Source organism: Galeopterus variegatus, unplaced genomic scaffold, assembly GCF_000696425.1.
Source record: "Galeopterus variegatus unplaced genomic scaffold, G_variegatus-3.0.2 Scaffold2508, whole genome shotgun sequence".
Classification (NCBI taxonomy): domain Eukaryota; kingdom Metazoa; phylum Chordata; class Mammalia; order Dermoptera; family Cynocephalidae; genus Galeopterus; species Galeopterus variegatus.
In genome coordinates this window covers 488,228-515,989 of record NW_007728619.1, presented here as the reverse complement: position 1 = coordinate 515,989, position 27,762 = coordinate 488,228, and the positions used below count along the sequence as shown (strand labels likewise).

The 27,762-nt window shown below is 39.0% G+C and overlaps 1 protein-coding gene and 1 long non-coding RNA gene across 2 annotated transcripts; one reads left to right on the top strand and one right to left on the bottom strand.

The window, feature by feature from the left end:
• Positions 1-970: 970 nt before the first annotated feature.
• On the top strand, positions 971-4,705 carry LOC103598119. The gene is made up of 4 exons (XR_551170.1): positions 971-1,003; positions 2,056-2,144; positions 3,884-3,921; positions 4,594-4,705. It is a non-coding gene; the product is annotated as an uncharacterized LOC103598119 (long non-coding RNA).
• A 5,142-nt stretch (positions 4,706-9,847) lies between these two features.
• Positions 9,848-26,873, bottom strand: SPTY2D1 (SPT2, Suppressor of Ty, domain containing 1 (S. cerevisiae)). Its single transcript, XM_008582059.1, has 6 exons — positions 26,771-26,873; positions 16,711-16,825; positions 14,402-15,976; positions 12,406-12,580; positions 11,002-11,079; positions 9,848-9,959 (listed from the first exon to the last, which is right to left on the bottom strand). The coding sequence occupies exons 1-6, from the start codon at positions 26,828-26,830 to the stop codon at positions 9,866-9,868; spliced, it is 2,097 nt and encodes a 698-aa protein (XP_008580281.1). The 5' UTR covers positions 26,831-26,873; the 3' UTR covers positions 9,848-9,865.
• Between the last annotated feature and the right edge of the window lie 889 nt (positions 26,874-27,762).

Below are 27,762 nucleotides of genomic sequence, written 5' to 3'. Positions count from 1 at the left end.
AATAGTGGGGTGGGGGCTAGAGGTCAGAATGTAATGCATGGAAGAAAGGCATAAGTTGGAAAGAAAGGCTTTTGAATGTGGACCACTTGTTTAGGAAGTTTGGTGATAAAAGGAAGTTCAGAAACAGGACCATTAGGGAGAGAGCAATAGCATCAGCTAGAGGTTTTTGCTTTTTTTTTTTTTTTTTTTTTTTTTGAGGAAAGGAAAGGAATACCTGTGGCTTCTTGATGGCCAGGAAAAGAGAACCAATGGAGGGGATCTGACCAAAGGTATTGAAAAATGTGGGTAAAATATAGTGGTGAGGGGCCGGCCCGTGGCTCACTCGGTAGAGTGCGGTGCTAATAACACCAAGGCCCTGGGTTCGGATCCCACATAGGGATGGCCGGTTTGCTCACTGGCTGAGCGTGGTGCTGACAACACCAAGTCAAGGGTTAAGATCCCCTTACCGGTCATCTTTTAAAAAAAAAAAAAAAAAAAAGTGGTGAGAAAGCCCTCAAGATGGGAGGGGGAGGTGTTACAGGGACAGAAATGGATGTCTCATTTCCTTAGAATTCAATTTGTTTCATTCACAGCGTTCCAAATCCTTGTCTCTACTCTAAACAGCCCAACTTCCTAACAGGCAGCTGGGCCCTAAGTCTTGGCCCTGATCTAGAGCATCAGTTGTGTACCCTAGTACAGGTCACTTAGGCTTCTGCAGTGGATTGAATGGCCCCTCAGTGTCATTAAAGCTTAATCCCCATTATAACTGTTGAGGGTGGGAAATCCTATTATGGTAATTGAAAGGTGGGGCCTCGAAGAGATGATTAGATTCTGAGGACCATACCCTAATGAATGGATTAATAATGGAGGTCATGAGAATGGTTCTGAGGGCTTTAAAGGAGAATCTTTCTCTGCTCCACCATTTTCTGCCATGTGAGACCTCTGCATGGCTGTAAAGCCACTACCAAGGAAGACCCTCACCAGATGTGTTCCCTGGACTTTGGACTTCCCAGCCTCTGAAACTGTAAGCAATAAATTTTGTTTTCTTTATAAATCACCCAGATGCAGGTATTTTGTTATAAGCAACAGAAATGGGGTAATACACTCTCTAAGCCTCAGTTTTCTCATTAGTGAAATGGGGTTATTAGTAGTACCTTCACCATAAGATTGCTGTGAGATAATGTATACAAAGAGCTTTGTTTGCTGCTGAGCTACTGGTCTGGGAGCAGAATCTCTGGTGTGTTGTGAGTCTGGGCCCTATGACCAATGATGTCACAATGACCTGCTAGGGAGTTGCAGATTCTTTGGCGCCAAGGATTTGCACTGACATGTGAGACCACTACCAACTGAGGGTTTCATGAGCACACCCCTTTGCCAAGATCTTAGTGAATAGTCTCTCACTGTGCAATTGTACCTTAGAAATTATTTTACTTTTGATCATGATTGTGCTTGGCTGGATGCTTTTTGTTGGATTTGCATGTTACATGGGCACGTTTCCAGAGCTGATGGTAAGTAATGGCCCTGCCTGTAAATTCCTGGCGGTCAGTCCTGGTGATGGCTTACCCTCTCAGCTGGGGTTTCTGAACCAGTGGGTAAGACAGTTGAGGTCTCACCACTAATCGGAAGTCAGGATGTGATGGGAACAAAATTAATTTCCTAGGCTACTTCCCATCTCATTGGGCATCCTCCTTTAAGTTTTTTTTTTTTTTTTTTTTTTCCTTCTCTCCCTTGGATACATAACTTTACTTGTTTCAAGGCATTATGGAATTTATTTATTTACTTAGGTGGCTGGCCAGTACAGGGATTGACCCCTGGACCTTGGTGTTATCAGCACCATGCTCTAAGAAACTGAATTAACTGGCCAGCCTGGCATTATAGAATTTATAAGGGGTCTGCTTGAGACAGTACCTGACTTCCGGATTTTAGACTGATTGGATCAGTGGTTGCTGGTAGGAAGGGGAATTTGGGGGATTAGTGGGACCTTTCAGCAGCCCTTCCAGTCACCATACAGAGGCAACTACATAGTAGGCCAACAAGTAGAGCCATCTCTGCCTTTAAATTTTCTTTCTGATTCAGCCTCCAACTCTGAAGTGGAAAGAGAGGTGGCCTGTTCAGGAGAGCAAGGCACGACTGAGGATTTGGGCTTTGGATGAAGATCTGCCTCTGTGAGTGGGTGAGCCGTCAGTCTGTTGGGCCAGATTCCTCCATTTCCAGGGAACTTGGAAATCTTAGTGGAGAGTTTTTATTTCTCTGGAAAATATAATAAACGGTGGAAGAGGAAATAACTTAAGGTACATGGTGAGGAAAGAGGATTTGGGGAGTACTGCTAAGGACAGCAGGCCAAGGTTCAAAGATCTATTAATAACTGTGTCTCATAGGTAATATATTGCACCAGCATTTTTAATGCTCCTTCTGGCAGATTCTGAAACTCGAGTTAACATAAACTTGTTTAAGTCCTGACTTTGCAACTTATTACCTATGTGACCTTGGGAAAGTTTAGTTTCTCTGAACCTCAATTTCTTCTGTACAGTGGGAGATATTTGAGTATCTTAATATTTTTGTTAAGGTTACATTTGGGAATTCATGTAAAGCACTCAATGCAAAGGTTCACAATTGGCATTTAGTAAAATATTAACAGCTAAGTAAAATAATGAGCCAGTCAGCAAAGATTTACTGATGACATTGGCCTCTATTTACCAAGGCCTCACAAACCAGCTTGTTGGTGAAAGTGGGATACAGGCACAGATCTCTGGACTTGATAGCCTCTTATACTCATTCCACTAGCCCAGCTTGCCTATAGGAAACATTAATGGCAATATCCCTTTTAGCACACCATCTCCTGAGTTTCTTACATCCCACCCCATTTCATTCAGACTTGTGTTTTTTTTTAGAGCTGTTCCCATTGTTAGAAAAACTTAGAGAGTGTTAATAATACACTGATTATAGGAGCAAAGGTTTTTAGGAAGCTACTCCAGAAAGTAGGGGTGTCAAGCCCCATGTATACTAAGAGCAAGACATGATGGTTGGTTTTTTTCTCCTCCATCTGCCCTAGTATTTCTGTGACAGCTCTGGCCCAAAGCAGTCAGATCTTTGTGAAGGTGGGGATGTGGGTGAAGGCACTGGATATTTATTTACCTGAGCCACTGCCATACTGTGTGATCCTGACCAAACCACTTAAACTATTCTGTGCCTTAGTTTCTCCATCTGCAAAATGGGTAAAACAAATAGCCCATCTTCCTTCTCTTTTCTTCTCAGGGAAGTTGAGGCTTACCCTGCATGATGAGGATTTAACTGTGCCATTTCACAAAATGAAAGATTTTTCTTCTTCGAACAGCCTAACGATAGCATATAAAGTTAATTGCTCATAACATGCCTAGCCATTTAATTTTCCCAATTAATCCAAGGTGTTTTTGTTTTGTTTTTTTGCATAGCAATGATTTTTCCATCTTATTGCATAAAACCAGTAGTTGAACATTTTGGTAGATGATCTAATCAAGGAGTGATGCCCATTGGGTCCTAACCTCATAGGGTCACCAGAGAACAGTGTCCTTTTCATAAGGTTTCTATAGTGCCAACACACCTGGCATCCTGGCCAACCATCACATAGCTGCTCATTCTGACTGAGTTCCCAAGGTCACAGGGGCTGATGTCACAATTGGTGTTTGAGCTCTACTCCCCAAGATGGCCATAGGGATCCTTTTCAGTTCAGACTAGACCACAAAGCTCCTTAGGAGCTGCCATGCTAGGCCATCCATCATCTGGTCTCTAATGAAGACAACCCCGTTCCCAGGACTCAGGGAATAGAACAGCACATTCCAGAACCACCCATTTCGCCCTGTACACACCACCAGCTGAGCAAGAAGCCCCACAATGATTGTTATCTTATGGATGCTTTTCATTGCAGGAACGATGTGGAAGGGATATAAATATCCCCCAGGAGGGGTAAGTGTACCTCTCATTTTGTTCTCTATTCCTACTTTGAAATGTATTCCCCCAGATAAACTAAGCATGATCCAACTCTAGTAACTTTAGAAAGAAATACTCTTTTCTTTCTTTCTTTTTTAAAGTTGTAGCTTACCTACTCCTATTATTATTTACTCTAGAGTTGGGAGAGTTCCTTTCTTTCGTGTGATGTTATACATTTTTTTTTAAGTCTTTATTCTTTTTAAGTTCTTCAGTTCGGAGGAAGAGGAAAGAATATTTCAGGCCCAGAGTCAAAGCTTTCTGACTTGGGTGACCTATACTCTCTGTTGTGCTGATAGGACATTTTTTATGCTCAGCCTTCCATACCATTTCCTACATCAGCCCACTTCAGCAACCCTAACTTATCTCTTCCTCATGTAAAAACTTGTCTGTAAAAGAGTTCGGGTGGCAGATATCTCTTTCCTCTCTCCTCTTGTTAGACCTTGGAATATTTTATCTTTCCTCTGTCTCTTGTCAGCGCCCACACTGCTAAACAAGCTCCCCTGACAGCTGGGATCAGAGGCATTAGGTGAAACGGAAAAGGACATAGCCAGCCCTGGACAAGGAGGGCCATTGCCTCAGCCCCATGCTCTAGCAACCACGAAACCCACTAGACCACTAGACCCACTTGACATACCTTTTTTCTCCTAGACCCCAGTGGAAACAAGCAAGGATGATCCTGGTGAACTAATGCAGCTCTGAAGCTCTCCTGACCAGCTGTATATTTCCTGTTGTTGGTTTCGCATAAAGTAATTGCACATTATTTTGTCATATTTCATGTAAAAAGTTACCACACTTTTAAGATGAATGAAGACTTGGTATTCTGTTAGCTCATAACAGGGAGATGGATGGTGGGGAGGTAGTCGAGGTAGATGAGAGATGATTGAGTCCCTTCTGTTGCATAGTTAAGACTAGCATTAAGACTAAGATACCTAGTTCAATTTGTCCCTTATTTTGTGTACTTAAGGATAGAAATTCTTTAGAGCTCTTTAGACTTATTTTCCAAGTAATACCTTTCTCCTGGATCCAGGGTCCAGAAGTGAAAAAATGTTACAGAAAGGGCTAGGGATTGCCACAACTTTAAGCCTGTTCTTCGCGGTTCTCTTACTAAGAATCCAAAGCTTATACCGTATAAGGAAAGGACCTCGTTTTAATATTGGGGTTAGATGCTAAAGTACACATTATTTTAATCCTTACAATAACCTTCTGAAACTGGGTATTAGCCTCATTTTACAAAATGGCAAAAATGAAGTTGAGGGGCTTATGTATCTTGCCAACAAACACAGATAGCTCTGGGTTGCAGAAGTCAAGATTAAGATTTAGGCCTTCTCCTTTATGTGCCAAGTAAAAGATCCAAACAAGAGACTATGGGATATTCAAGATCTTGCTGCCTAAATGTCTCCCTTACCTGAAAAGCCAAGTAGTTGCCTGATGATTCTTTTAGCAGTCACTACTGCTAATAAAAGCAGCGTATGTAGAAACAAAAGCTAACTGCTCAGACCTCCTACATGATGCGGTTTATGAAGCAAAGATGGGAACCTAAGTATAAGACCTATGCAATTTATCTAGGTGTCTGAGCCTTAGGATCTTCCTAAAAGCCCTCTAAAGGTTCAGAGAGGAGAGCAAAAGAGAGAAACCTAACAGGGACAAGTACTTTTGCTACTTGGGGATGACTGATATAGTTCCATTATTCAAAGAGATGTGCCTGCTATCCAGCAAAGTAGAGCTTTTGCTTACACAGAAAATATTTTGTTGATTATTTAGTATGTTTGCTAAACTATTTCTAAGTGGCTCTTTGCAATGAATAGATGACCCCCCCCCTTTACTTTTCTTTAAAAGATGACCGGTAAGGGGATCTTAACCCTTGACTTGGTGTTGTCAGCACCACGCTCACCCAGTGAGCTAACTGGCTATCCCTATATGGGATCCAAACCCATGGCCTTGGTGTTATCAGCACCAACTCTCCCAAGTGAGCCACGGGCCAGCCTCAGATTACCATTTTTATGGAAAGAAAAATGAATTCAAAATCCATAGCAAAACTTTGTTAGTAATTTCTGAATCTAGGATATTAGCATCTATTTCTTCCATGACCTAGTCTACACATTCCAGTGAATTAAATACCTAAATTCTCTGGTTGCATGGCTTTGCCCACTTGCCTTGTGTATGAGGGGTCTTCAAAGTTTATGGAAAGATGTGTGTTATATTTTAATTCCATTTTTCCACGAACTTTTTGAAGTACCCTTGTTTATTCTAAAGGACACCTCTTCTCAGCCATCTTAAGTTTTTTTAATCATAGAGGACTGGAATGTGCTTATTTTGACAAGAGGAATGCTATATACCCAGCTTCCCTCCAGTTTCACTCTAGAACTTGAGCCGTGAAGCTATATTCTATTGCTCTGACCACCTGCTATCCTAACATGGGTATCTGAGAGCAGAACAGTTGGTTCTGCTGGTAGGGGAGGAGGAGAGAGATCAGTGGTAAGTGCTGAGCAGACATGAATGTGTAAGGGAGGATGAGGAGTGTCTGCAGGAGAAAAACCCTATCTCTATAGCTTGATGAGTCTACTGAGGCTTCTAGCTGGAAAAATGTTCAGGGTTTGATGAGATAAGGAATATCTCAAAGTTTTGATCAATAAATGCAAACCAGTAAAAATATCAATAAAAAATTTTAATGCCTATAATTTCTTGTACACATAAATTGCAAAACTTTCACCTGTATGTGCAAAAGTATATTCTCTTGCAGGTCAACAGCACCAGAAAACAAGCTAAGCTATGTAAAAGTTTTTTTTTTAAAACTTGATTTGTCCATATGTAAAAAACATGTTTTAATAATTCCAAAGAAGTCTATGTCCCACTCTTAATCATACACTAAACGCCTGGATATTTCATCACATTCACTCACAAAATAAATAGTAGTCTAATATATTCAGCACACTAAAAATAAAACCACCAGTATCTCTTCATATATTTATTCTCTTTCCAAACATGTTTTGGCCTCCTGCTATATCTCAGAAATATACTAATAGCTGCTTTTAAGTTACAAAATACAAAAACAATTTATTTCTCGGAGAAAATCTTGGGGGATTACATGAAAAAATGAAATTTCGAGTTCCCACAGACTTTCTTTTAAGTCTTTGAACCTTCTCATGGCACACATGTAAGGCTGTCTGTGACATGTGGTACCCTGGCCTCCAAATGGACATAATTGCATTTATAGTTTAGAGAAAATACAAAGACAAGTTCTGAAAGTAGCCTTAAAAGAAAGTGCCCTTTGCTTTGACATAGCAATATCAAAAGCAAGTGGGACTGTGCAATCAGAGCCATATAAGTTTTATGAAAACTACTTTCTTTTTACATTTGTATTAGAGAATGCCACACCCATGATCATGTAACATTATTACAATCGTGAAATAACATTACTACATTCGTGAATTAACATTACTCAATAAAAGGCACATCTTCAAATATTGAGTTAAGAACATCTGAAATCAAAACAGTAGAATATATATTGAAAATCAAGCACTTAATTTGTAAACCTTGATAAAGTAACAGCCTATTCCAGTTTCTTCAAAGGCTTGTGAGTTTTTTGTAAGAGTGGTCAGGAAGTGCAAAACATAATGGAAGACAGGATTTGGAAACAAGCCCAAGATTAATTTAAAAGACTTTTTTTTTTTTTAAATGAGCCACAGAAGTGCCCTTAAGTCAACATCTATATAGTAGAAGAAATGCGCTCAAAAGTGATAGACACAAGGTTACAACCTGACTCTTCCTACCAAGTTCTGGAACTTTAATCTAGCACAATCGTGCTTTCTGTATACATAACTGCACCATATCATTAAGTGCTAGTAAACTTTAAGCCAGCAGAAATCTTTCAGCAATGACAAGCACTTGATTTCAGAGTCTGCATATTGAAAAAAATATATCTAAGAAAAAACTTTTGAAGGGAAAAAAACACATAAGTGATGGCAAAGAAAATAATGTTTTATACTTATATTACATGGAACATCACACTACCCTTACATAAATTTCATTGAAGGTATTTGAGATGAGCAAGAGGAGGTCAATAGAATTTTCTGCTAGGAGTATAACTGTTCTATGTGGAGAATTAGAAAGGGTGTTATTCCTAGTGATGAAGACACTCTTAATGGTATTCAAATTCAAAATCAAATCCTTGCACTTTCAAAGTTTGAAATTCAGTTCAAAATGAGTTGATCTTAAAGGACTGGGTCACATGCTATACTAAGGGAAGCTAACAATGGTAATCTGTATTACCGAAAACTGAAGAGTAAAGATGACTTTTTGTATAAAAAAGAATATACAAAAACAACATATGGACCTGTTGAAATGAAAGGATTCTTTGTAGGACAACCTCACCAACTTCCTAATCCCCAGTGTCCAATGGCTTAATACAGCCAGAACATTTACTGTAACTGTCCTACAAGCTTATGTCTGACTGCCCCCAATCCTCCACACATAGTGTCAAGGACAAATGCTCTCTAGCATCATGATATCTCATTTTCTGTTGCTGACTGTCCTTGCGTCTTGGCTTCCTTCCAGCCAGATTCTAGGTCAGCCTGATTGGAATTGCTTGGACTTGAGGCTTAAGTGATATCAAGTCTATAGATATGACTTAAAGAAGGGTGAAAATGAAGAAGATTTCCATAGCCTGGTAAAACCAGTTTCAGAGAACATCCTTTTCTACCTGGGAAAAAAATCTCTTCACAGTGCATAGTTTGAAATAAAAGTGCAATATGGGCAAAAAGAGAAGTGGTGCTTTTGATACTCATGAATTTAGTTTTTGGTTTTTTGTCATTAATATTTGCTAAGAAATTTAAGCTAAAAATGCAAAGTCTTTAACATCTAAAGGTACAGGGACACCTTGGAATTCCAAAATATTTTTATAATGGGGGGAGGGGAATAGGAAGGAGGGGAGCTTCACATGTCATCCTTATTTTCTAAACAATTACTCTTTCAAATCTAATGCTTGAATAAAATAACTATTATTCTTTAATATAAAAATGAAATTTTTTTTAGATAAAAATCAATCAGCACAGTGACCTTGTCTATTTTACACCAAACCCAACATAACAGTAAATTTCAAAGGAAACCTTCAAAAGAATATTCTTATACTGGTATGACTTGTATTTTAAATTGGATAATTTTTTGTTAATTGCCTAATCACCTAAATTCACCAAACCCAACATAACAGTAAATTTCAAAGGAAACCTTCAAAAGAATATTCTTATACTGGCATGACTTGTATTTTAAATTGGATAATTTTTTGTTAATTGCCTAATCACCTAAATTAATGAATAAGAATGCTCAGCATCCAATCCATGAATAATGCAGAATACAATATAATTTATTCTACTTTGTACTTCAAAGTCACAGGGATGGTATCCATATGATAATTATAAAGCCTACTCTACATTTTCAAGTTCTCAATCCAAACATACAGATTAGGACAGGTCACTTTATTGCTGGCAACATTCACGGAAGGGCCAGGTTTCTCATAAAAAGTAAGTTTGGGAGCTGGGCAGTGCCCTACTCACATATCAGCAGAATTATTACGGAAGTCAAAAGGCAATCTTTTTTTTTTTCCTCTTAAAGTAGCAAAGGAACAGTAAAAGATTGGCTGACTGGTGAGCAGCCCCACATTAGAGTGCATAGCTCATCAGGATCAAAGCTGGCATCTGTGAACAGTTAACTTCATAAGAGCGCACAGTGGGCATTACATTGTCTGCATTACAGATTTCACCCTGGGAAATATCTGAAAATACTTTATGTTCAAATGACAGTACGTATTCCTTCTTGAGTATCCAAATATAAACCTAATATGATAAGGGGGCTTCTTCAGTCTAAAGGCAGGAAATCTTTGCAGCAGAGTATCTCAGGGTTTCACAAAAATAAATAAAAGCAGCAGCTAACGCCTCTTCAGCTTCTTGGCCTTCCGACGTTTCATTTCTTCTTCTTCACGCTTCATTTCCTCTAAATCTTCTTGCATACCTAGTCTTAAGCTGTCGAAAAAGAATTTAAAAGGGTATTTGTCAATATAAGAGTACCTCTTTCTTTAAAAAGCAAGAATGAAATTTGAACTGGGAGATAACACGGATTGTGCTGATGCTGTCAAATTGCCTCAAGGCTTTAATACTGAAAACAGACTAGCAGGGATTTTTTTTTTTACCAGGGGCCTTCGATCCAAATTGTAGTCGAACAAAGATCTCACACCAAACAAAAAACACCTTAATATTCCCATTAAATAAAATATAAATTTATCTCAAAAGCTTTTAAAAATAAAAAACAAGAAACATTCATTGAATAACATGCTATTCTTGTCTTCCTACACTTGAGTTTCACATTTTATCTAGTTACAGGGGGGAGGGCAAGATGGAGAAAGAGGTTTAGTATTCTGGGCTGACTGAAGTGAATTATTTACCTATAATTACTAGGTAATAATAATAGTTATTATTAATAATAATAATTAAAACTATAAACGAAGTAATTACTTGGTACCCCTACTTGAGAAATTATCATTAGTTTACTATCTGATAGCCAAACAAAAGTCAGGTAGAGGGAATCTAATATACGAGGGTACTTCAAAAAGTTCACAGAAAGATTCCTATTATCTTTTAATTCTATTTTTCCACAAACAATTGGAAGTACCCTCATACGTCCATTGGCTCCCTAAGGCCAGCAGTGTTACAGGTTAGCAAGACTGAGATGGTCTGATGGGGAAAGAAGAGCAAAAACATACTCTAACAGGATTAGGGGCAGCCTCTAATATTTATTGTGTGCTTACACGTGTGAGACACTGCACTATGCACCTTGTACACACTGTCTTAATCCTCACAATACCTAAATAAGTGAAACAGTATATTCTCATTTTACAAAAGCGAAAACAAATTTAGAAAGGCCAAGGAATTTGTGTAAGGCCCCACAGCTAGTAAGCAGGATTGGAATACAGAACCATGTGGCCCAAAGCCCTTGTTCCCAATGGTGCAACTACAGCACCAAACAGAATTTTTAAGACATTTTTTTACAGATGTGTTTTGTACTTACCTCTTTGCTTCTTCCTTCTGCTGCTCTTTCCAACTACTCTCCATGTAACGTAAGGCATAATCACTTTCATCCTTGTATCTAATAAAAGGAAATCAAAGTTGTAAAAAAAGAACAAAAATTCAGATTTCTAAAAAACTACATCTTCTCATTTAAAAAATCATCTTTTATAACTAAATGAAACACACATTTAAGATTACTCCTCCTAGCTTGGCAGGGACCAAGGCAGGGGAGAATGGGTAGAGGTGTGTTTCTGAAGTAAAGACAAATTAAACGAGCCCTTATCCTCAGAAGGCAACTATTCCTGAATCTAATGTTGATGACGATGCCAATCCAACAATGCTTCCTCAATCCATTCACCAAACACTTATTTGATAATTTTTATTAAAATCCTGAAAGCACAATATGGTATATATAAAAATTATTTTAAATATATTAATCTCATTTGAGTTTCATAACTGTCATGAGGTGGGGAAGGACTTTAGAATAGAGGAAACAGGTTAATGACTTGACCAAGAACATATAGCTAGTTAGGGACAGCACTAAGATTAAATTTTTAGATCTGATTTTTAATCCAGTTCTTCCTTCTACTCTACCAAATTTTTAAAATGACCCTTTCTTAGGATGACCTAATTTCTTATATCCACAGGCTTCTAAGGAGGTAGAAATTGTTGATTTATAGGCAATGTGACAGATCTTATTTGTTTTATATATAGAATACCTCATTTAATCCTTCTAAAATGTCATTTTAAAAATAATTCTCAAGTTTACCCAGCTAACTTCACTTCAAACCCTGATCTTTCCTCTATACCAGTGCTTCTCAAACTTTAATTTATTTAGTAAATATAAATCACCTGGGGATCTTATAAAGTGGATTTGGATTTGGTAGGTCTGGGTCTGAGGTGGGGCCTGAGAAGCCTACACTTATAACAAGCTCTCAGGTATGTCAATGCTGCTGGTCCCATACTTCTGTACAGCTTTTTACACCAAAGAAAAGCAGGTGTCGGATCAGACTGGCTTATGACAAGTCTCTGTGCATGGCTTTTTGACTTCAAAGACAATCTATTTCTACCACACTAAGCTGCTTCACTCTAATTATGTATCATACCAAGGACATGTTTTATACTCATACCAACCAGCTGCCACAAAAAAAAAAAAAAAAAAAAAAAAAAAATTTAAAAGGGATATTTTTGACCCCCATTCAGATAACTACACAAACTATTCTGAATTAATTCTAAAATACTTAGTGTCAAAAGAGTGAATCTATTTAAAATAACAATCACCCTGGGGTTCTTAATTAAGAACTGTATTCAATGCCTCTACTATTAATGTTTATTTCTCCCCCATAACATGAATAATTCAAGATAAAAAGTATATCATGTTTATTTAAATGTTGTTTAGCCTTACTTTTTTCGGTCATAGCCAAAGATTTCTCGAATGTGCTTGGATATTTCTTCCTGAGGTTCTCCTTCATCTTCAATAAAATCTTCCATTTCAGAGTCATATTCATCATCTTCATCATCTTCCTCTTCATATTCTCGCTGCCTTTTGTAACCAGTAGGGAAGGGAATTCTTTGAGGACCTAAGAATAGAAACCATTATTTGTAAGAACATTAAAATTTAATACAGTCACAACAGAGTTCTGTGTAAATTGACATTCTTATAAATGAGACAGTTATTTGAGAAATTTTATTGAGAAGAGCAGCAGAAAACTATAACTAGGAGAATATGGGGTCAGGAAAGATTACATTTGGTTTGCTATCTTTTACTTTTGTATCTTTTTTGTATTTTTAAAAGAGAGATGTAGGGACCAGCCCATGGCTCACTCGGGAGAGTGTGGTGCTGATAACACCAAGGCCAAAGGTTTGGATCCCATACAGGGATGGCCGCTTAGCTCACTGGGTGAGCGTGGTGCTGACAACACCAAGTCAAGGGTTAAGATCCCCTTACCGGTCATCTTTCTAAAAAAATTAAAAAATAAATAAATCATTAAGATGGTATCCTTAAAAACCAGAGCAAGCAGGCTGGCCCTCAGCATGGAGTTACTACTACATCATCCCTGCTGCGTCACTGTGTTTAGGGCTTGCTAGAAATGTCTTGTTACATTTTCTAGCTTAGCAGTGCCCATATTTCTGGATTTCAAAGATCAGTAAAATTTCTAAAAGTAAATAAATAAGATTTACAAACTTCAATAGAATCATTAACTTTTAATTCTGCTAAGACACCAAAAGTAGCCACCTACTATCGACTATCACCTTAATTCCATTTAAAAATTTTCAGTCCAAATAAATATGAAAGATTCTCAGAATTATGGATAATTGTTCAAACTAAGTTTGACTATAAGGAGAAACTCACTACATTATTATCCTTACTTTTGTCGTTTTGCCAAAAGACTGATAAAAACTTTGCAAAAGTCAGGCATTGATCAATAGACCAATATCTGGGAACAACTACTTTCCAGTCTCTAATTACAGACCCTCCTTTTATTCTTCTACCGTTGTTTTTATTTTGTATGGCTTGTCTTCCTAGCTCTGAGTTTCTCAACCTCAGCTTATGACATTTTGGGCCAGATAATTCTTTGTTGTGGGGGGTCTATCCTGTGCATTGTTTGTTAGCAGCATCCTTGTCCTCTACCCACTAAATGCCGTAGCATCTCCTACCCTCAATTGTGATAATCAAAAATGTCTCTGGACATTGCCAAATGTCCCCTTGGGGGCAAAATTGCCCTTTTTGGAGAATCAATGATCTAGCTGAATTAGGAAGTTTAAAGCAAGGAATTTCACCGCTGGTTTCTTTTTATATTCTCCATGGTGCCTAACAAGTACTTTAGCAAATGCCTATTAGCATGAAGCAACTAGACCTAGCAGGTGCCACCAAATGATCCTTCTGTACCCTGCAACAGCAGATTCCTAAGGGATCAGTGGTTAGGACCTTGATACAACCCATTATAAGGAGCAGAAACCCACGGAGAGTCCAAAACAGTTCCTGGCACCTAATGGCTACTTAACAAACACTTGCTAAATAAATGATGCACCAAAAAATTAAACTCTGATCCTTGAAGACAGGTCTCTTTAGTACTCATGAAAACAAAGAGATTAATTCATCCATTGAGCCATATGTATAAGGGCATGTACATTCACCTTATCTCACAAATCACAAGTTTATTAGACTTGGGGACATTGCAGAGGTAAACACAGAGGACCTTAGCTAAGTCTCTTTCTAAAGACTTTACCAAGTCATGATCATTAAAGAAACTCTCAGGCACAGGATGGATAAAACGTCAGGATTCTATCAACACTAGAGTACCTTAAAGGACACATGGAAGGGTCCGCAGTCATATAAAATACTCTTTCCAATTTCATAGTGACAAATATATACTCTTTAGGGTGAGGAGCAATTTTACCTTGGGCAGATCTGTAGTCAAATAGGCGAGGCTTCATTCCATTCATCTGTCCATTGCTGGACCGGCTGATGATATTCTTGGAAGAAATTGTTTCTGAGACAACAGTGCACTTGGGCTTTATGGAGGGACCTGGGCTACTAACTGTTTGCCCAGGTTCCAAGCTGCTAACTGGTCTTCCAGGGCCTGAACGACTGACAGTCCATCCAGCTGGAACTGATCCACTTATGGATCGCCCAAGGGGGCCTGAACCACTCACTCGTCGTTGAAAGTCACGTGGACTGCTCATAGGCCGCCTAATGCCTCCAGAGCTGCCCACAGGTCTCCCAGAACAACCTGAGACACTGATGGGTCGCCCAGGGCCACTTGAGGTGCTTGCAGGTCGTCCGGGGCCACTTGAGCTGCTTGCAGGTCGTCCGGGGCCACTTGAGCTGCTTGCAGGTCGTCCAGGGCCACTTGCACCACTGATTGTCCGCCCAGAGAGATGTGAGTCACTGGCTGGCCTCTTGGTCCCACTGACCGATCGCTCAGGTCCTGAGCTGGAGCCGCTATTCTGGTGCTTGGACACATGGCCAGAACTAACTGTGGACCGAGTAGTCCCTGGGCTGGGCTGCCCAGGGGCTGAGCTGGAGCTGCTGCCTGGCTGCCTGATACCTGGACTCTTAGCCTTACTGTGTGGGGTGACTGTGGGCCCAGGCATGGAATGGCTGGGATGGGAAGGAGATTTTTTGGCTTTGTGCTCAGTATTAAATTTCTGAGTCCCACCAGCAGAAGTCTTTGGGACACTTGGTGAATAGGTGCTGGAGTGCAGCTTTACAGCCCCATTGAAAACAGGTTTGTCATGGCCCTCACGAAGCGAGGGTTGGGAGCTATTGCCAGATCCTGCCTTGGTCCTTTCTCCTGGCATGGCTTTGGATGAAGACAAAGCTAAATGTTTCTCATTGGCTGTGCTGGATCTGGATTTCTTCTCAGCATGAGGAAGGGGCATTCCCTTGGGAAAAGAATGCCTGTCCCCAGAACCTTTGCTAAGTTTTGTGCCCATGCTTTCTTTCTGAGAGGGTGTCTTTTTGGACACAGTTGGAGGTAGTTTTGCATCTGTCTCAGGTTTCTTTTTCCTATGCTTTTGTTCAAGGAATTCTCGCTCCCTAATTTCTTCTGCAGTCATAGGCCGCTCTTCTGATTTCTTCACTACCTTGATCTCAACTGGTTCAAACTGCTTTTTCTCAGCCAGCCTGAGTAAATCAGTGAAGTTCATGGGTGGTGGGGCACTTTTAAAGGGAACCTTTGGTTTGCTTTCAACTTTGGGAGGTTCTTGTTCTTTCTCATACTCCTGCTCTGACTCTCCTTGATTGTATTCTAAGAAGTCATCCTCTTCTTCCATCTCATACTCTTGGTCTGTTCCCTGGCTGGTAAGGCTTTCCATTGCCTGCCTCTTCTTTGACTTTTCCTCAATAGGAATCCCATTGTAACCATGGAAATTATCCTTTGTCCTCTTGGCCATAGCTCTTGCTTTTTTGTCATGTTTGAGCTCAATTCGCTTTTTCACTAGTTCTTCTTTTCTTTTTTTCTCCTCTAAAGCTAAAAGGGACAAAACAAGAACATATGATTTCAAGGTCTCAAGATAGCAGTATGCTCATCTGCAAACACAAACAATGTTCAAGTTACAGTTTGAAGACATTTAGTAATCAAATGAGGAAGTCATTCAAACAAGTACCAATTGAGTCATCTTTACATACGAGTGGGTCACATAGGGGTTTTTCTATATGACTAAGCAAGTGGGAGACTTGGTTTTCAACTTTAACAGTTCAAATCAAATAAATATTTTAAGTTAAGGGAATATTAGTACCCACTTTGCAGTTGTTAATAATTATAAATCAATGAATACTTAAACTTATTGAATCACTTTCTTTGTCATTTGATGAAGTAAAACTTCTTGAATTTAATGGTTTAAAAAATTATCCCCATTTTAAACCTATTAATAAAAAAAATTAAAATACAAAATAGGTAGAAACAATTTCAGAACCAAGGTTAAAGAATGGAATTCTTATTGGGGACTTACTATGGCCAATTAGAAGACATGGTCCCTAATCACCCAAAAGCTTTTAATTTAAGGGGGAATAAAAGAAAACTTCTATACAAATGATCAACATGAGAACATATGTAAAGCCATAAAAACAGTTAATCCAGACACATACACATACACACCCCAAATCCATTGGCCTATTATGTTTTTACAAACACCCACTGGTTAAGTACAAGCTAGATGGGAAGTGGAAGACTTTAAAAGTGAGAATAAGGCTACAGATACATACCTTTTTGTCTGAGCTCCTCTTCTTTTCTTCTAAGAAAAGCCTGTACGGCTGCTGATTGGACACCTTTAACTTTTGGGTCTTTTTTGGGAGGCCCCACTGCCAAACTATACCTTTTCTAAAAATAAAAACGGAGTAAAAGTTATAATTCAACTTTAAAAATATATCACCTATTAGGTGTAAAGCACTGTGCCAAGCAATAGAGAGGTTTAAATGTTGACTGAAAAACCCATTCTGAGTAATTAAGAGATCATATAAACCATGTCGAAACTCAGCTATAAAATATCAGGCTAAATATTGATTATGCATAGCTATTTTTAGGTGCAGGATTTCTATGTAACATCCCTAATAATGCATTAATGAACAATTCAAAGAAACCCTGTTTTCAGGCTATTTTCCAAAAAGGTACCTAGACTGGGTGACTGAAAAAAAATCATTCAGAAGACAGTGGATTACTTGAGTGTGTTTTAAAATTCTGATTTAAAAATTAACCTTCCTCATAACTGAGCATTTCAAAGTCCAACTTTCCAAACACAGAAAACTACTCTTCATTACTGTTTTCTCTCCTGACTACCCTAATCCAAATGACTTTCTAGTAGGGACTCATAGCTACATAGGTTATTATACTCAGAACATGGAAATACTGAGATTTTACATTGACCGTAGGCAAACGCTAGGGTCAATCACAGCTAAAAACCATTTCAAAGTAATCTAAGAAGCAAGAAGGGTCCAATTCTCTGTAACTTTAACTGTAGCTCTTATGCTCATTAAATGTTAATCTGTCACAGAAACTATCTTTTCGACAGGATTCCATATCACCCAAAAGAGTGCTAATATTATCTTGGCACAAACGGTATTTCTCTGGACTTCAGTTTTTTAAGTAACTACATTGGGAAATGACTAAAACTAGAATAATGTTAATTTGAAATACAAAAGGAAAAATATTTCCATTTTATAAATATTTTTTATTAGAGAAGTATGACAAACACAGAGCTAATCATTCAGACCAGAGATGATTCATCTCTAGGACTATTCCCTATCAAATTTATGGGCCAGGAAATAAGATTTTTGAAGTATCCTCCTCCTTTTGTCTTGTTAGGCAGATGCTATTCTTATCTTCTGAACCTTTTCCTGTGGCTAGTAGAAAAAGAAACACTAACTTCTGAGAACAAAGTGAGCAACTTAGGAACCAAAAATGTATTCTCAAAATGTGTATGAAGTTCCTGGAGGAAAGCCAAAGGATCTGTACTTACTACGAAGTTGCCAAATAAAGTATGTTGAAACAGGCTGGAAGTTCCAACTAAATTAGTCTACCAACAAAGCAGCTGGCCAAGGAAGCAGGCCCTAATCCAACCTGAAAATCCTGCATGATAGCAATGCTAAGAACTGACACATCCCAACAGACAGAAATCAAGACAGCATACAGATTTCTTTCCCAATCACCTTGGCTAGGTCACAATGAAATCTTTGTAAGTTTAATTATAGACTCTTTCCATAGTGGATAGGGGCCCACAATTTAAAAGAGAAAAAAAGAAAGATAAAGGAAGACTGAAGAGAAAGAGAAGTAATATTGCTAACCCAACTAGGATGTATAAAATTGCCTTAGTATATAAGAAAACAACCTCAAACACAGGCTTATCAACAAGAAGCTCACATTTTCATCTCACCATAAATATGATTCAAGTTAAGACATGCAAAGACTCTCTGTATTGGCCAACCACCAAAAAAACAACCCCCCCCCCCAAAAAAAAAATTTTTTTTTTGACTCATAAGCAGAGGCATACACTCACTCCACTCCATCCCATCAGGTAGATTTGAAGAAGAGGAAAGTTGGATTTCTGTCACCGAGACATAAGATATTCCTGCCCCTGCCAACTATATATAGCTCATAGACTCACCTGCCAAATCAAAGCTTACACAGGGTTTCCCCTAAGAAAAATGCAGATATACACGTTAGTGTTACTTTTTGGCGGCTGACCGATACAGGGATCGAACCCTGGACCTTGGTGTTATCAGTGCCATGCTCTAGCCAACTGAATTAACCGGCCAGCCAATGTTACTTATTTAAATCAGGACTGGTTCACTGTCTAGATAACACAGCACTGAGCACTATCTAACATGATTTCTGGATAGACAGCTTTTATCCTAACCTAGGACTTAACAAGACAGAAAATGGGATATGACTAACAGAAAAACTTCCCTTTAATGAATACTGGTACCCAAAAGGGAAAACAACAGTGTCTATGGGGCATGGTTTAATGCAGTGTTTACCAAACTTAAGTCATTTGCATTCGTACAGTTATGATTTTTGCCTTTTTAGTATATCACCTGTGCTATCACTTACTCATTAAAAAAAAAATGTCGACTTAACAACATAACCTATTATTATAGCTTTATCTCAGCAATGACTGGCTTGAAAAGCTATTTATATTTTTCCAATTTCTATCAAAATATATAACTATTAAAAGAAAAACTTGTATATCACCTAAAATTATGGTACAGCCAGGACTATATGTACTGCACTTTAAGAAATACAGACTTAAGGAACAAAAATACAAGAAAGGCAGAAAAACAAGGAAGGATATGTTCAGGAACTCAAATTTGGTCTGAAAAGAATTACAAAAGCTACTTTTAGCTTTTTTCAAAGTATACACCTATTCCCATCAATTCATATGACAATTTCAACTTTTTTTTTTTTTTTTAACACCTTTAATCCTTGAGGATACTTAAGCTAGGTCACATTTAACCCAATGACTTTGTAGTACGTGTTGTCTTGCTCCTATGATGCAGGAGAAATGTAATACATCTATATAATGTGTATGTCATGGATCTGCTAGGAAACAATTTAAAAAACAAGCAGTAGGTCAAGGTTAGCACTGCTGTGATGAGGCTCAATCTTGTTTACTGACTTAATCTTGTTTACATGAACTGAGTCATAATTAATAGTTTCTTTTAGCCTCTGTAGCTTGAAAATGTGCTCAAAGGCACAAATACTTAGCAAATACACAACATTTTCTTAAGCAAAGTTGAGGTCACAACCTAGAAATCTAGGGCAAAAAATGGGCTGGGTCACCATAGATGGTCTTTTTTTAAAAAAAAAAATCTTTGGGCCGGCCCGTGGCTCACTCGGTAGAGTGCGGTGCTGATAACACCAAGGCCGCGGGTTCGGATCCTATATAGGGATGGCTGGTTTGCTCACTGGCTGAGCGTGGTGCTGACAACACCAAGCCAAGGGTTGAGATCCCCTTACCGGTCATCTTTTAAAAAAAATAAAAATAAAAAATAAAATAAAATAAAATAAAATAAAAAAATCTTTGAGATATAATTCACATACCATAAAATCAATCCATCCATTTTATGTGCACAATTAAACGGTTTTTAGTATATTCACAGAGTTGTGCAACCATTACCACCCATCTGATTCCAGAACATTTCCATCATTCCAAAAAGAAATCCCTTACCCTTTAGCAGTTACTCCCCATTCCCCTTTTCTTCAGTCCCTGGCAACCACTAATCTATTTTTTTTCTCTACGGACCCATTCTGGACATTTCATATAAATGAAATCATACAGTATGTGATTATGATGGTTAATTTTATGTGTCAACTTGGCTAGGCTATAATACCCAGTTATTTATACAAACACTAATCTTGGTGTTGCTGTGAAGTTATTTTGTACGTGTGATTAACATCTACAATCAGTTGACTTTAGGTAAAGAAGATTACCTTCCATAATACGGGTGGGTCCCATCCAATTGAAGACCTTTAGAGCAAAAACTGAAGTTTCTCAGATAAGAAGGAATTCTACTTCAAGACTACAGCATTAACTCCTTCCCCGCTGAGGTTTCTCCTTTCATCAGTTGGACCCTTGGCTTGTCTCTACTTTTTGACTATGATGAATAATGCTGCTGTGAACATTCGTGTACAAGTTTTTACGTGGATATACGTTTTGGGTATATGATCATAGATCTTCTTAACACTGAGCTGGCTAGATTTTTCAAAACGGAGGTGCAATCAGACCCTGGGTTTTTGTGGTTTTTTTTGGTGGCTGGCTGGTACAGGAATTGGATCCCTTGACTTTGGTGTTGTAACACTGTGCTCTAACCAACTGGGCTAACCAGCCAGCCCTGGACTCTAGTATCAAAAGACATGTTGTAATGGAATATTTTATAACACAGCTCCCCAACCTTACAGGGATAGCCCAGTAAAGAATCATGTTAAAAAAGAAAAAGAAAATGAAAAGCCGTAGTCTGGGATTACATTATATTTAATAAGTAGAAGAACTATTTGGTACTTTCTCTTATGTCAGATGGTCATATTTAGCTGTAGCAGCAGCATATCAAGATGCACTCATCAATTCTAAATCCGATTCAAAGCACTAGGCTGCTTCATTGTTTGAGCTTCATGAAAAGCAGCTGGACAAGAGTTTCTTTTATTCTAAGCATACCCATTTTATTACACTGCAAGCCAACTCAGTCATTCTGCTAGACCCCAATGAATGATCCACAACAGCGATGCGTGTACCATTTAAATATAGCATGAGATTTTGCTAAGATTTGCAAGTTTGAAGGCAACAGACCTAAAAAATATTAAGCCACTTTAAAACACGTGTGTTCCTTGCATTGAAACTACAATACACTGTCAAGATCAGATTAATAAGGAGCTTTCAGTCTGGAAATATGCGTTCACCAAATAAGAGTATGTTATATTGAAATCAGTATCAATAGTCAATCCCTCCTTGAAAGCTGTTCTTTACACAGGAGATAATATAGTGCTGTAACTAGAAAATATAAATTTTCTGATGGTTTTACATAAATTAGAGATTTACTATTGGTTAGAATTAGGAATTAGGAATATTCAAAGAGTACATCCTTAACCACACAATTTTTAAAATCTTCTCAAAACATCACAGTCATGGAATGAATGCTGGCCTGGAAAAACACTGGTTTGCATTAGGCTTACTTAGCTGGATGGCTAAGAGAGTGAAAATTTAATAAACCACCCAAAAAGCATGCTACTCACATTATGAGGTTAAATGTAAGTTCTATTTTTACTGTGTTTATAAAAACATACTTTATTATAAAATGTAATAATATCAGATGGGAACTTCAGAGTATCTCTAGCCCAACTTCTATGTTAGAAAAGGCCCAGAAAGGAAAGCTGTGTATTTACTGGCAATCAACTGTTTGCAGCAGAGTCTGAATTAGAATCCAGGTTTCCTGACTTAGGTCCCCAATTGTTCTCATTACAATATGCCTCATTTCAAATTTAAACTGCAACACTTTCATAGCTAGCTCTAACCTCAATCATAAGTGACATTCCCTAATTTCCACGTGCCTGTTGGAAAATACATTACCTCAAACAGGTCTGCAACTGAACTTCCTACCTTATCCTCCCTCACTCTCAGACTCTACTTCTATAAACTATGCTGGCACTCTCATAAACAGGCTAAAATATCCCTCTATCTACCAGTTTCCCAATGCTGTTGGTTTGGTTTTTATATTTTTCTCATGAGCATGTCATCAGAAAACCAATAGGGTTACTGCCTAAAGATATTAGGCTGGAGTTGGGGATAGGGAGCTGGATGAGTTCAGGCTGTATATGTAACAGTCTTCCTCATCACCCCATCTTAAATACTCTCCCCTCGTTCTACACAGGTCAGGACTAATAGCAAGAACTCTGGAGACAGTCTATCTGGATTAGATTCTCTCCTCTGCCATTACTAGCCCTATCATTTATTAGCTGTGTAACCTTGGGCAAGTTTCTTCACCTCTGGTCCTCAGTTTCCTCATCTGTAAAATAACATTCCTTATAGGGTGCTGTGGACTGATTGAATTGTGTCCCCCAAAGTCCCTTTATTATTAAAAGCTTAATTCTCACTGTAACTGTTAAGGGTGGGAAATCCTATTACGATAATTGAAAGGTGGGGCCTTGAAGAGGTGATTAGATTATAGGACAATGCTGTAGTGACTGGATTAATAATGGTGGTCAGGGGCATGGTTCTGAGGGCATTAAAAGGAGAGCATGTGAGAATCTCTCTCCCTGCTCCACCACTTTCTGCCATGTGAGATTCCTTCATTGCTGTAAAGCCACCACCAAAGAAGACCCTCACCAGATGTGTTCCCTGGATTTTGGACTTCCCAGCCTGTGAAACTGTAAGCATTGTTTCATTTTCTTATAAATTATCCAGTTCCATGTATTTTGTTATAAGCAACAGAAATGGACTAATACATAGGGTTATTATGGTGATTAAATTTAGTTAATTAATTTATAAAGTCCTTGGGACAGGGCCTAGCACAGAGCAAGCACTATAAATGTTAATTATTATTATCATTATTATTTAGAGATTCTCTAGGTGGTGATGGGGAAGAAAAATAACTGAATCTCTGTGGGGATAAGGTGGGCAGTAGTTTGTAAAAGACCTTCTCCCTAAAACACTGGTTGAGAAGTACTGCTCTAGAGATCCAAAGCTGCCCCAGGCACTGGACAATTCATCTCCAGATCCAAGAGTGTGGAGCAATCCAGTTATATAATCCATGATAGATCAAATGTTACCTGCAGAAAAAAGTTTCCTGCAGAAACTTTGTTGGCCCATAGTGTTCTTTAAAAGGAAATATAACTACTATACAAATCGTAGGCTTTTTTTGAATGCATGGAGCTTAGCATCTGTCATTTTATATTCAGACTACTTCAAGAATTTACATTATCTACCTGACCCCTGAATAGATCTGAATTTGCCATCCTAGTTAAAGTCCCTGGGCTGCATTTTCAGTACCTATGGTTCCTATCTTCGAGGGTCTATAGACCAACATCCTTATATATCTGGTACCACATAAAGGCTTGCCCATTACCTTTCCATTTGGTGGGGAGTGGGGAGGGGGTCATACAGAGCTTCAGTATCTTGTCTGGGATGACTTTCCTAGTCTGTGAGAAAATCCATATAACTTGTCTCATGCATTATAAGCCATCAATTATAACTATGTGAAACTTACAAGAATCCATATTCTAGCTCTACTACTGTATCAAAACAAGACCACTACTTTGTTTTTGCTATTGGAACCCAGAGGGAAAAAAAACAAGTGCAAGTTTATCAAAAATAACTTTTCTGCTTTAAATATAAACAGAGCCAGTGACAATGACTGGTTACATCACCTTAATCAGCTGTTATTTTGTATTCAGTTTTCCACTGGGAAATGTCTAGTGTGATATTTCTAGGCATGATGCAATCCTGTCTTTCTTTTAACTGACTAAAATATTATAAAAACTATTTTTCTTAAAAAGAAACAAAGGAAAAGAATGATTAAGGAAATATTCACAGCTTCTCAAGCCAGATACAACAGAAACCTCTTTAAAAAAAAAAAAGATGACCGGTAAGGGGATCTTAACCCTTGACTTGGTGTTGTCAGCACCACACTCACCCAGTGAGGTAACCGGCCATCCCTATATGGGATCTGAACCCATGGCCTTGGCGTTATCAGCACCACACTCTCTCGAGTGAGCCACGGGCTGGCCCAACAGACATCTCTTTAAAATAAAGCTGTGCAAAGAGTCTGAAGTGGCTGTACAGGTGTTTTGGATTTTAATCTAATGACTGCTAGTGACTGGATCTCCCTTCTGTAGTAAAGCCTTGACCTAAGAACTCTGAAGACTTAAAATCAGAGTGTCAGCTCTGATAGGATTCAAATGTAAGGTGAGGGGTGAAGATAACCAAAAGGGAAAAATGAACCAAACACAAGAGAGGGATGTAGCCTAACTGTCAGTTACTACAAAGCCTCATGCCTCTCAGACCATCAATCAAGTTTATGTCAAGCAGGGAGTATGTATGGCAGGGTGTGAGTGTGGGTGTGTCTGTCTTGAAATGTTGTTTTTTGACTTGGATGGTAGTTTACAAGGATACTTGCTTTGTACTAATATGTTACACTGTACAATAAGTCTGTTACATGTATTTCACAATTTTAAAGAAAAGAAATTAGGGAGTTGGGAGACTTCAATTGTATCAATTAGGCTTTATTTCTTTTAAAATATATGAAATGGATATGGCAAAATATTAATACATGTTAAATATGGAGTGTGGGCATATGGGGATATGTTAACATTTTGTATATGTTTGCAAGCATCCAAATTACTTTGAGCTGATAAAGAAAATGAGACTGAATAGGTTAGACGAATCAAGTTAAAGCAAGATCATGGACTAAATTTAACTAGTCTTTTTCTATTTCTCAATAGCTTCTTTTGTGAATTTCATTCCAGGTAAAAAGGATTATAATAGTGCCAACTAAATCAAACTTTCAGGCTTACTAGCTTTGCTGGGGGGTGGGCGGGGAGGGAGGCTGTCAGAGAAAAGCATGATTCATAAAATATATGCCTGTTATTCACCTATTAAAATTTAAATTATATCACCAATTTTCTTTTTTTCTTTTTGTTTCTTTTCTGTTATTCCAATCATAGACAGATAATATATTATGAAATATACACATATTTTGAAATTTTCTGCTCTAGGATTATTAGTCTGCTTCTCTCCCAGCAGCTACTGGGTTTTAGAATAAGAAATGACTAACTTGGTTCTGATTCTTCCATAGAATATTCCTGAACATCAAAGCTAGTATTGTATTATCTATCTTTGACCTCTTCTGAAATTCAGGAAGATCGAGAATAAAATATGGACCAAATTATACAAAGACGAGTGGTTACCACAACCAATATTGACTTGTCCAGGTAATGTACAGATGCAGAAAGTAATTCTGTTGTTCAAGGTTTCAAATGTTGGAGTCCATTAACTTCAATACGCAGGGCTTATGACTCATGGCTTAGGGGAATGATTACTCAGAGTACCTGGGATGGGGGATGACTGTAGATATATTCAGGATATAGATATATACACACGAGTATATACATACTGATGGATGTAGACCTTTTTACTAGTTATCTTCAGGTCAATATTTTAAAAATGTTTTCAGATCAATATTTTCAAAAGAATAAGCCAACCTTAGAAGACAAGAAAAGCGGGAGGAGAAAAAAATTAATATTGCAATATACTAAAATTTAGGAAATGCAGAATACATAGTGAGAACTCAATAAATTCCAGTTGAATTGACTTCAGAGATGTCTGAGTTCTACACCTCACTGCTCAAACCGCAGGTATCACAAAGCAATTTATCGGTTTACAGCTGTGCTGTGGGTACCATCTGAGGATCCAGAGATGACTAGTTTATGCAAAACAGCTAAAACAACGCAAACTAGGCACTCTCCAACACTTCAGCATTTAGATTTTAAGTCTTACACCGCTCTGCAAATATAAGTGAATTGAGCGAATGGGACCTAGACTTCAAAGACTGAAATCTGTAAGGCCAACAAGTAAACGGAAACTGAAACTAGCTCATCCATTCAGTTGGCCAAGGATTTCGTGGAATCGGCTCAACTTGCAATACAAAAGGTGATACTCCCCCACAGAGAGGTGGTAATTTAATCACCTCGTTTGCCAAGTGGGTGGAGCCAAGAGTTAGAGAACTCATTCAAGAAATCACAAACTTTTGATCCGAAGATCAGCAAGAAACTAGTCAAAACGCTATCAGGCCAAGTCTCTAAAATCCCCGAGCTCCCCTACATACAAGGTACTTCAAAAGTTTCGCGGAAAAATAGAATTATAAGATGATATGAATCTTTACATTAACTTTTTGAAGCACCCTCATATACGCTTCCTCCCCAATCTTTGGGTTTAAGTTTATGCCGAAGCCAGAAACTACTAGCGTTAGATTCCCCTAAGTGCCACGCAGGGCTCACTCAACCTGCTTTCACGCAACTCTACCTAAGACACCCAAACTGCAAAGTCCATTTTGCAGAGTTAAGTAAGCCAGCGAACCCCACTCACAGGAAAGCTCCCGCCTCACGTCCCAAGCCTCTCCTTCACCCCGAGTTCCCAGGAGTACAAACCCAAGGAAAGTAAATACGGCGGCCAGATCCTTACTCTCCAGTAGTCGATAGGCAGCTTCCTAGAAGTTCCACGGGCCAAACATTCCGAACTTGAAAATTGGGGTCTCCCACAGGGACGCCCCAGCTGTTACGTACCGGCACATTGTTGACACCTTGTCCTTTGGAGGCTATCAGGAGAATTTCCCTGAAGTCCATGTTTGAGCAGGCACTCGGAAAGCAGCGAAAGGGCGCCTTACCGAGGCGCCCAGTCACCGCCAAGCGAACTGCCTCAGCAACCCTACTCCCACCCCTCCTCAGCGCGACCACTTCCGGCGCCTTCCAATGCCGTCGGCCCGCCCCCTTCCCTCCAGCGGCCTATATCCTCTCAGGGCCGCCACTGCGTTCGCGAATCTTTGCGTAACTTCCGCTTTTGGCTCGAGACACGTAGAAACGTGATACGTGGCTGCTGGCGTCGACTCGAAGGGGAGGGACTAAACCCTTTACCGACCAAGGAGAAGCGGGCTGGTAAACTGCGGGGTGTGGCTAAGGGACCGCGGCTTCCCTGGCGGTCTGCTCAGTAATCTTGGTGCTCCTTGTGAGCTCTGGGTAGGGGGAGCGAGGGACAGTCTGGGGGAGAGATGTTACTTGCCAGGCCTAGGTTCTCTGGGTATCACGGATGGGCGCTCAGGTCCGAACCGGCGGCGCCCCCACAGCTGAAACGACAAATCTCGAGCGGGGGATTTCGGTAACCAGGAACCGGTTCCTAGGCGTTCGCGAAGCTGCGCAGGCGCACACGTCACCGACTGGTCCTCTGTCTCTAATACACATTAATCTCACGTCCTGGCATTGGTAGTGCGCTCACCTCCCGCACAGATGCTCGCAGGTCGGGTATAGAGGCACGCGCTTACTGCTTTTGCTCCGTTTGCGTAATATGCTCCACGTAGCGCAGCCAACCAGTGTTTCTGCTCAGGGGATGAATGAATTCCTCACATACAAATCCCGCCTTGACATACTTCGATGCACTGATGAACATATGTGGCCCTTGTTCATATTTTTTGCAAGCCTAGTCCTGGCTTCCTTTTTAGAGTTATCTTGGGTCTGTAAGGTCATTTCGACCTGGTAGAGCACACTTAAAACAATTAGGCACA